The sequence below is a fragment of the Sceloporus undulatus genome, chromosome 8 (genome assembly GCF_019175285.1).
Source record: "Sceloporus undulatus isolate JIND9_A2432 ecotype Alabama chromosome 8, SceUnd_v1.1, whole genome shotgun sequence".
Lineage (NCBI taxonomy): Eukaryota > Metazoa > Chordata > Lepidosauria > Squamata > Phrynosomatidae > Sceloporus > Sceloporus undulatus.
The window spans coordinates 32,290,233-32,301,267 of record NC_056529.1 but is presented as its reverse complement, the minus strand read 5'-3'; the positions used below and the strand labels follow the sequence as shown (position 1 = coordinate 32,301,267).

The following is an 11,035-nucleotide window of genomic DNA, read 5'->3' as shown; positions in this document are numbered from 1 at the left end:
TCCCTCCCTGCACTTCTGTTTCCCAAGCTCCTAGCCTGGCCCTGGTGGGGCTCCTCGGACTGCAGGTCCTCCAAGCCTGGGCTTGGAGCTTGAGAGAGGGCTGTCTCCCCAGCTCTAGCCTGGCCTGGACAAGGTTTTAACAATGTAGGACCTTCTTTTTAAAATTTCCTGGCCTGGAAATTTTTAAAAGTCCTACATTTTAAAACATTGTCCTACATTTTCCAGTTTTGAGGTCCCAGGGAGGCAACCAACCCTATGTTTATGTAAGTGTATAACATTATATTAAATGGTGTGGTGTGTGTTGTCTAAAAGTAACATACAATATATATATACATATACATATTTTAAATATGTAATTTATACAAAACTATATATTAACTACAAAATATATATTATCTGTGAGTTCCCCATGCTCTGTTCTGGGTCCCCTTCTGTTTTCTCTCTACACACTGTCCTTAGGAAACTCATCAGCTCTTTGGTTTTTTCCTCATCTGTATGCCGATGACACCCAGCTGTATCTTTCTGCCCCTGACCTTTCTCCATGGCTTGAACAGCAAGTCTCATCTTGCCTTACAGCTGTCTCACAGTGGAGATGCGCCATCGGCGTTTGAAGTCAACATGTCCAAGGACGGAGCTTCTTGTCTTCCTCCTAAGCCCAACCTCACATCCTTTTCTGTCTCTGTGGACAACATTTCCATTCAACCAGTCCAGCAAGCCCGCGCTTGGTTTATCTTTGTCTCTTCTCTGTCGGTATCCCTCGATCCAGACCACAGCCAGGCTTGTAGATTTTTTTTCTACATATTGCCAAAATCGACCCTATCTCTCCGCCTCTACTGCAAGATCCTGGTCCTGCCCAGTGATCTCACGACTTGATTACTGTAATGTCCCCTGGCTTGGCTTCCTCTTTCTCAACCTCCGTCCTTTAATCTCGTCCAGCATTCAGCTGCACGCATTATCACTTCCACCCACCGCTCTGACACATCTCTCCTGTCTTGGCATCCCTTTCACTGGCTCCCCCTCCCTTTCGCATTCAGTATAGCTCTGCTGTCGACATTCAAAGCCCTCCATGGACTGGCCCCTCCTTACTTATCGACCTTCTTATCCTCACCTTCCCACCAGGGCCTCCGTTTGGTAGCAAGGTCTGCTGTCCCAGCCCAGGATTTCCTGGCCCATCCCGGATTCTCCCTTTCAACTTGCTGCCCCCTCACTCCTGACCTTCTTCCTCTAAACAAGCAGGCCCTCACTTCTTTAACCAGCTTCACAAAGGAGTTGAAAACCATCCTATGAAGAAGCTTCAGGCATCGATAATGGCGTTACTATATGTGTGTTCTGTGTGTGGTGTTTATAGATAATTTCCTGTATTGCGATGTACTGTATATGATTATCCTACGTGTGAGTATGTATTTTCTGGAAAATGATTAACCATCCATATGAAGCCAAGCTCCTCAGTACAGCGGCTGGTCAGGCCGGAGGTTGAGAGGAAACTGTGGACCTCTACCCTTCCCGTCACCACCCCTTCTCCTTCTGGTCTTGTTTTCTAGATTGTAAGCCTGAGGGGAGGGAACCGTCATACTAAAAGATTGATGTACAGCGCTGTGTAAATTTACGAGCGTTCATAATAAAGGTTAATATATAATAATAATAAAATATTATAACAAAATATATATAATATATGATATGATAATATATATTATAGATATATATATATTATATAGATATCCACAAACCAGTATATATATATAGATATTGTATATATAGATTGCGGGACTATATGTGTGTATACATGTGGGTGTGTGGTGTGTCTAATGTTATCTTGTAAATAAAAAGATTAGGTCTGTATTTGTACAAATATCTCCTTGTAAAAGCCTTTGTTCTGTATTGGTACTCATGAACAAGAATACACTGTACAAATACGCATGTGCAAATATTGAACGTTCTCCATACTTATCACGCTCCTATAAGACAAATGCGGTAATTGTGTTCCCGTTCGTTCTCGGACGTTTACATTTCGAATTCGATAATATCCTTCCCATAACGTTACATCTTGAAACGTTTGGAACAGATAGAAAGTTCAGACACTGATGCGATAACCTTTGGATCCTAAAGGGCCAAAGGTATATAACTGAGCATGAAGGTTATTGTGATGTGGCAGCTAAAAGGCCAATGCAATCTTGGCCCTGCCTCGTACAAGTATAGTGTCTAGTCAAGGGAAGTAATAGTGCCACTCTGTTCTGCTTTGGTCAGGGCTCACACCTGGAATAATACTGTGTCCGTTCTGGGCACCCGCAATTCAAAAAAGGTTAACCAAACGAATCATTCTGGAAGAGAGATGATGAAGTTGGAAGTATTCCGGGCAGCCAGTTCAAAAAGGACATATTGAGAAACTGGGTTGTGTCCAAAGGAGGGCGACTAAGTGGTGAAGGGCCTGGAAACCCTGCCCTGAGGATGACTCAGGGCGCTGGGATGTTTAGCCTGGAGAGAAGAGAAGGTTAAGAGGTGTATGATAGCCTATTTAAATATTGAAGGGATTGTCTATTGAGGAGGGGCAAGCTTGTTTTCTGCTGCTCCAGAGAACACGGACCCCGAGCAATAGATGCACGGCTACAGAGAAAGAGATTCCACTCAAACATTAGGGGTTTTTTTTCTATTTAAGAGCTATTCAACATTGGAATAGACTATACTAGAAGTGGTGGAGTCTCCTTCCTTGGAGATCTTTAAACAGAGGTGGATGGCCATCTGTCCTATGCTTTGACTTGGAGTTCCTGAATGGCAGATGGGGTTGTGGATCAGGCCCTTCTTGGGGTCTCTTTCCAACTCTATCATTCTGTTATGTTTTTGTATTTTCAAGCTATAGTGCTTAACTCTGTGGGATAAAGTTTGCAGACTGTAATTGGAAAGCGAGCCTGAAAGTGTTATATATACATCACAGAGAGTGGGTCTGTGCGTTTGCATAACAGTTGAAATTGTATTGTCATATAGAAACACAATTTTTAAAATAAATATGAACAGGCGTTCGTTTTTATCCACTCCAATTAAACCTATCCTCAGCGGTCAGTTTGGAGCCATCATCTCAGTTTGTCTCTGGGGCTGTATCCGCACACGGCGGAAACAAGCCAGTTTGACACCACTTTAACTGCCATTGTGGTTCAATGCGACGGAGTTTTGGGAATGGTAGTTTGGTGAGACATTGAGCCGCATCAAACTACACATCCCATGATTCCATAGCATTAAAGCGGTGTCAAACTGGATTATTTCTGCAGTGCAGATGCATGCAGCCCATTGCTATGGAATTGTGGGAACTGTAGTTCGGTGAGGCATTTAACCTTCTCCGTCGGGGGGGGGGCTTCAACAAACTACACATCCCAGGATTCATGGCAGTTAAAGCGGTGTCAAAGTGGATTATGTCTGCAGTGCAGATGAAGCCTATTGCTTTGCTATGGAATTGTGGGAACTGTAGTTTTGTGAGACATTGAGGCTTCACTGTCAGAAACAGCGCTGAGTGCCACAGCAAACTACACATCCCAGGATTCCCTAGCATTAAAGTGGTGCCAAAGTGGGTTATTTCTGCAGTGCAGATGATGAAGCCCATGCTGTGGAATTGTGGGAACTGTAGTTTTGTGAGACATTTAGCCTTCTCTGTCAGAAAGACTTGGGTGCCACAGCAAACTATTATTTATAAACTACACATTTTATTATTATTTTGTTATAATTTTATTATTATTGTTATTATTATTAAACTACACATCACAGGGTTCCCTAACAGTTTAAAGCAGAGAGAGAAAACACACCAAATTAATAATAATAGTAATAATAATAACTTCCCGCAGCGCCTTTTCGAGTAGTTTGGGCCCAAGGCCTCGCCGTAGCAGCGGTTGCCATGGCGACGCGGCCTAGTCCTGAGAAGCGGCGCTAGGAGCCTAATCGAGCCGAGAGAAAAAAGATAAAGAGAGGCAAAGAGAGGAAGCTGGACATGTCTTTCCGCGACCTCCGGAGTGAGTCCCCCAAAAACACACGGCAGAAATGATCCGCTTCGAGGCTGCTTTAACTGCCCTAGAGCTCGGGGCTAGGGGATGATGGGAATTGTAGTTTATTGTGGGAGAGAAGGCTTAATGCAAAGATATAGCAATGTTAGTCTGTATCTTGTTGCCCCTTTGAGACTCACTGAAAGCAAGGAGTTGGCAACAGGAATAGGATACAAGATACAGACTAACATTTCCTAGACTTCAGTCTAATTCCTCAGATGCATATTATTATTACAGTATTATTATTATTATTATTAATCAAAGGAAATAATAGCCTGTAAAATCAACATTGTTGTTATATTATTATTATTATTATTATTATTATTCATGAGAAATAAAGAGCCTGTAAAATCAATATGTAAAGAGATCTTGCAGCACCTTTGAGACTCATTGAAAGCAAAAGTTGGCAGCATGAGTTTTCATAGATTCAGGTCTCCTCCCTTAGATGCATATCATTATTATCATCATCATCATCATCATCATCATTATTCAAAGGTAATAATAGTCTGTAAAATCAGTATATAGAGATCTTGCAGCACCTTTGAGACTCAAAGAAAGAAAGAAGTGAGCAGCATGAGCTCTCATAGACTTCAGTCTACTTCCTCAGATGCATATTATTATTATTATTATTATTATTATTCAAAAGTAATAATAGCCTTTAAAATCAACACATAAAGAGATCCTGAAGCGCCTTTGAGAAAGACATTGGCAGCATGAGCTTTCACAGATGCATATTATTATTATTATTATTATTATTTATTCAAAGGTAATAATATTCTGCAAAATCAATATGTAGAGAGATCTTGTAGCCTCTTTGAGACTCACTGAAAGAAAGGAGTTGGCAGCAGGAGCTTTCATAGACCTTAGTCTCCTTCCTCAGATGCATTGAGTGGAGTGGAAACCAGGAACAGACCTATATATATGCCATTGGTACGTGATGTGAGACACTCAATTCAAAATCCTTTGTGTATGGAAATGAAGTAGCATTATGTTAAATGCATCTGAAGCAGGAGACTGAAGTCTAGGAAAGCTGCTGCTGCCAACTCCTTTCTTTCAGTGAGTCTCAAAGGGGCTACAAGATCTCTCTACATATTGATTTTACAGACTGTTATCACCTTTGAATTCATAATAATAATATGCATCTGAGGAAGGAGACTGAAGTCTAATAAAACTCCTGCTGCCAACTCCTTTCTTTCAGTCAGTCTCAAAGGGGCAACGCTTTAAGAGTGTAGTGCGACCATCTAAGAGTCCATCCTCACTGGAGAAATAGCCCAGTTTGATACCGCTTTAACTGTCATGGCTCCAGGCGGTGGCATTCTGGGAATGGTTGTTTCTTGAGGCACCTCTGATGTACCTGCATGCATTTCTTAAAAACACCTAAATATGTCTTTGTTTCTCAAGATTTTACTGAGATGATGAGGGCCCTGGGATACCCCCGGCTCATTTCGATGGAGAACTTTCGCACCCCGAACTTCATGCTGGTTTCGGAGATACTCCTTTGGCTGGTGAAAAGGTTGGTAGTTAAACCCTTCGTTTCAAAGCAAACATCGGAGCAAATGTGACCGTGACTTCGAAAAATGCTTCTCTTCAAGATGAACTACAAGATTGCTGTAGTACATAGACATCTTGTCGCACCTTTAAGACTGAAATAAAGTTGTTGTAGTATCCTGGAAGTAACTAATAACTTCTAGTTTTGAAATGACCCCAAATCACTTCCCTCGTTCTGAGGTTTCATATCATCGTAAGCATCTATCACTTCTCAAGCTTTCGACTCAAACATACGCTTCAGATTAAAATTGCCTTCTTTTATTGCTTTGTTATACAAAATTAAACACCAGACGGATCTTATGGCAGCGCACCGTAAATCATTTCTTCTGAAAATGATGATAAAATGCTAATCTGATAAAGAGGAATGAGTTTAATGTCATTAGCATGAGAAGTGAAAGGGTGCCTTTTGCAATTGTGACTTCAAAAAGTAAGTTAACCGTGCTTCAGTTTGTGCCAGGAAGGAGGCACAATTCTCTATCCAGGAATTGTGTACCTTACTTCTCAGTATTGAATTTAAACTAGGCACATTTAAGCAAGGTGAACCTTGATAATAAAGTCTGATGCCAAGTGTCATCAGTATCACTTTCCATAACAATCTGAACTGGCATGCCTTGTTCTTTGCGCAGGGTGCCCAGTCCTGGCTGTATAAATTGGCTTGCGTTGCACTGAATGGGACTTTATTTGTGCATTGATCTTTCAGGAGGAAAGGTACAGCAGTAATGTCCGCATATTAATAAAAGATAATAGCTTCTTTTGGCATGCCTAAATAACCTAAAGCAATGGTTCTCAACCTTCCTAATGCCAGGACCCTTTAATACAGTTCCTCATGTTGTAGTGCCCCCCAACCATACAATTATTTTCATCGCTGCATGCAAATATGTGTTTTCCGATGGTCTTAGGCAACCCCTGTGAAAGGGTCGTTTGACCCCCAAAGGGGTCCCGACCCACAGGTTGGGAACCACTGAAGGCACCAGATCCCATCTCATCTTGGATGCTAAGCAGGTTCAATCCTGGTTAGTACTTGGGAAACCACTAACAAATACCAGTTGCTGTAGGCCAGTGATAGTGAACCTTTTACAGACCGAGTGCCCAAACTGCAACGCAGACCTCACTTATTTATTGCAAAGTGCCACGTCCCTTTGGCTTTCTAGTAAGAAACTCTGGCAAACTCTGTGCTAGGGCGACAGCATGTGTGCCCACAGAGAGATCTCTGAGTGCCACTTCTGGCACGTGTGCCATAGGTTCGCCATCACTGCTGTAGGCTATTCCGCAGAGGAAGGAATTGGCAAAGCCACCTCTTGAGTATCCCTTGCCTGAGAAAACCCTATGAAATTCATGGGGTCGCCACATGGGGTCAATGATGATGATTATTTGAATCCTGCCTCTCCAAGCAGATCGAGGCGGCTAACAATAATAAAACACAATGATCAACTTCACAATAGTAAAACACCCTTAAAACACAATAAAACAGTGATCATCCTTATATCCCAACCCTCTCAAAACCCACCCATCCACAATAAAATACAATTAAATATTAAACAGTTGTTAAAACAAGAGGCAGCTCCAGACAGTAGCAGATGTTAGTAGGATGTTAATCTGGGAAGGCCTGCCAGAAGAGAGACGTCTTGCTTGCCTTTACATACATACACATCTTGTGACACAACGGTCCACTTCATCCAGTGTATATAAAGTGCTGCATAACATTTGAGATGATTTATTCACATGCTTGGATATAGGGGCAAATGTGGGATGGTAATCATCGTGGTTGGAAGGAAGCGAAATGCAAAAGGTAGGCAGTGCAAATTATCATAACCATTGTTATTTAACAGAGCACTAGTAGAGAAATGACCCAGCATCCTTGCACTGATGAGCTGAACAAAAAATGTAGTATTGTAAAAGGTATTCCTCCCTGTTCAAGTCTTGTTCAGTCTCCTTATGAAATCTTGTTCCACTGTTTCACGCTGGAATCTGTTTGAATTTAATCTTGCCTTTTCCCCAAGGAGCTCAGGGCAGCGCACAGATTATGAATCTTACTGTTGCTTTTTGTGGATTGATCCATATTGGTTTTTATGCTGTTAATGTCAAGACGATGAAGAATTGGGAGGGAGGGAAAAGAAGAAGAAATGTGGCAGTACCTTTAGGACTAGCTGGTTTTTATTTTTCATGCGCATTCATGGATATAAACCAACATTTGGAGATGCAGTACAGAGTGATAATAAATGCTCAAATATAAACCATACATCGTTGTTTGAATGGAATGGAATTTAGTAGGATCCAGAAAGATGCAAATCGTTGTGAGCCTGGTCCTACATTTTCAAAGAGCTGTGTAATGTGAAACAGGTCTTTCAGATCTTTACAGTCATGAGTGTTGATTTTTGAAAGCAATAAATCGGCTTAAAAAAGGTCAGATTCCCAGGGCTAAAACTCCCTCTGAGAAGAAGCAAGGGCTGTCTGTAATTCAGTTCAGCGTTTTCACCTTCTAGTCTTCCCTTGTAATTTCCTTGTTCAAGGAGCACAGCCTGCAAATCACTTGTGTCCAGGAATATTGAAATGTTCTGCAACTTGGTTTTTCAGTATTGCCATTTCTAACGGCAGATTTGTGTCCATCCTGGTGGAACGTCTCAAGCAATTGCTCTCTACATAGCCAAGTTACAAAGATACCAAGAAACTGAAGGTAGGGGAGAGGTTTTTGGGTACACATGCTGAGGAAGCATTGTTCCAGGTCAGCCATGAAGATGTTTGCATGCTCTGGTGTCATGCACCTGATCCTATCTGAAACTAAATATCAGTTTGGGCTTGGGGAGGGTGTCCATTTGAATTTGGTTTTGTACATCAGTGGAGAATTCGCTGGTTAAGTTGTGTTGGAGAGGATTCTGTAAAACATGGTGTTGGACCCCAACATGACACCACAGCATGCCTCTAGTATCCCAAGAAGTGTGTTTATATCCATGAAAACACATGTGAAAATATAAATCAGTGCTTCATAAATGTGCAGCTATATTTCTTTTTCTTTTTCCCCACTCCCTTCCTCTTTTTTATGCAGTGAGAGACTAACATAGCTACCTCTTTGAAAACTATGTTTTAATGAGCACTTCTTATGCTCCAAGCCACTTTGAAGTGCAGCAGTGGGAATGGGGATATGAACATTTAAATAAAAATATATGTTGCTGGAAGACTTATTTAACTCTGCAGATGTTTCCTTTTGCAGATATGAGCCTCAGACCGATATCCCTTCAGATGTTGAGACAGAGCAAGACCGAGTTTTTTTCATTAAGGCAGTTGCTCAGTTTATGGTGAGTCAGTTTATTTTAGAGTTTAGCATGAAATATTGTGGTTGGCAGGGTCTTCTTCCCCTGCATTTTGATTTTCGAAAGCATTGTATTCATTGATTGTATTCATTGACTGATCCTCTTTGGAGAATTTTAAACAGAGGCTGGAGGTTATGTTGGAAGATTTTTGCATTCTCTTTCCCCCTCCTTAGATAGATAGGGATTTCCTGCATGCAAACTTTCTCCTCTCTCTCATTCAAACTAACCATGTGCTTTAAGTCACTCCCTCTTTGGGACTGCAGATTCTCTTTTCTCAACTTTCTTTGGAAAGATAGTGAGATAAATAGAATCATAGAATCGTAGAGCTGGAAGAGACCACGAAGGCCATCCAGTCCAACCCTATTCTGCCAAGCAGAAAATCTCAATCAAAGCATTCCCAACAGATGGCCATCCAGCCTCTGCTTAAAGATCTCCAAAGAAGGAGACTCCACTACACTCTGAGGAAGGTGTTCCACTGTCGAACAGCCCTCTCTGTCAGGAAGTTCCTCCTAATGTTGACCTGGAATCTCTTTTCCTGCAGCTTGCATCCATTGCTCCAGGTCCTAGTCTCTGGAGCAGCAGAAAACAAGCTTGTTCCCTCCTCAATATGACATCCCTTCAAATATTTAAACAGGGCTATCTATCACCTCTTAACCGTCTCTTCTCCAGGCTAAACATCCCCAGCTCCCTGCGTCATTCCTCATAGGGCATGGTTTCCAGACCCTTCACCATTTTAGTTGCCCTCCTTTGGACACGCTCCTTTTTCTCAATGTCCTTTTTGAATTGTGGTGCCCAGAACTGGACAGAGTATTCCAGGTGGGGCCTGACCAGAGCAGAATATAGTGGCACTATTACTTCCCTTGATCTAGACACTATACTTCTAGTGATGCAGCCTAAAATTTCATTGGCCTTGTTAGCTGCCACATCCACTAGCTATATTAGGATATGGGCCTGTTACAGTCCTTAGGGCTGGAGCGTGGCTTTGGTGTGGCTTCTGGACTCTTAGGACGCATGCATCATTGAAACACCATACCTCCACTGTGACTCGAAGCAGCTTTATTTTGGCTGTCTGTAACAGGCCATAACCTCTATGTATATAGATTAAAGCCATTAGTAAACTTTTGTTTTAAACTGCAAGCTACATGTTTGTTGTCTTTGAGTCAGTCTCAGTTCCTAGGGAAGCATAGTTAGACAAAGGCACATTTCTACTACTCTGCTGAGTTAAAGCTAAACCCTAACAGGCTTGGCTTTGATATTTTTGATGTTTAAATATTTTTGTTTCCTTTTCTTTAGGAAATGTAAATTACCCTAAGGTTATCTGTCAGGAGTGCTTTGATTGTGTATTCCTGCATGGTGGTGGGTTGGATAGGATGGACCTTGTGGTCTCTTCCAGCTCTGTGATTCTATGGTTTTAAAGCCTTTATACTGTAGTTTATATTCCATATTAAAACACTGAAATATTAACAAAAACAACCACCTGAGAATGCATACATGGCTCAGGATATCTGAAAGACAGTCTCTTCCTATATGAGCTTTCCCAAGTCTTGAGATCTTCAGGGAAATCTCTGGCCCAACACTCTCACATATTACATCTGGTTGGAAAGGACCTTCTCAATGGCTAATGCCAGGTTTTGGAACTTGCTCCCTAGAGAAGCTAGACAGGCACTATACTTTCAGGCAAGTGAATACCTTTTAGTTTCAGCCCTTTCAGGACTGATGGTAGAAAGCCATTGAGAATATGCTATACTGTTAATTTTTTTCATTACTAATGATCATGCTTTTAGCTGCTTTTAATTCTACTGTTGGTTCATTTATATTTTTAAGTCTTGTATGATGTAATTTTGTTAAGCTGTATCTGTTTTAGCTTTTGTAAACTAAATCCCAGATTGAGTAAAATGCATCATTCATATATATATATATATATATATATATATATATATATATATATCAACAGCAGCAGAACAGAAGCAATCTGGGCATATGATTAAAAATTTGAAACTGAGTATCATCTTGGAGGCTGACGCTAAAGATGGGTCCCAAATCTGCAAACGTTGAATAAGCTCTGTGTTTTGGATGATCCAGTCAAAAGTACAGTATACAGAGAAGAATTTTCAATGATTGTGTTGGCTGTATGGTGAATTAATAATAATAATAATA

General features: G+C 41.2%; 1 protein-coding gene across 4 annotated transcripts in view; it reads left to right on the top strand.

Moving 5' to 3' along the window:
- Window positions 1-11,035, top strand: part of CLUAP1 (clusterin associated protein 1) — a 77,586-nt gene that overhangs the window by 23,455 nt on the left and 43,096 nt on the right. For 2 of the 4 annotated variants that reach the window (XM_042437620.1, XM_042437618.1), the window contains exons 2-3: window positions 5,424-5,535; window positions 8,779-8,863. In XM_042437620.1, coding sequence (XP_042293554.1) covers window positions 5,424-5,535; window positions 8,779-8,863 — 197 coding nt within the window. Of the gene's footprint in view, window positions 1-2,479; window positions 2,497-3,827; window positions 3,993-5,423; window positions 5,536-8,778; window positions 8,864-11,035 lie in introns of those variants that run through there. The other 2 variants (XM_042437619.1, XM_042437622.1) reach the window with 2 other exon arrangements.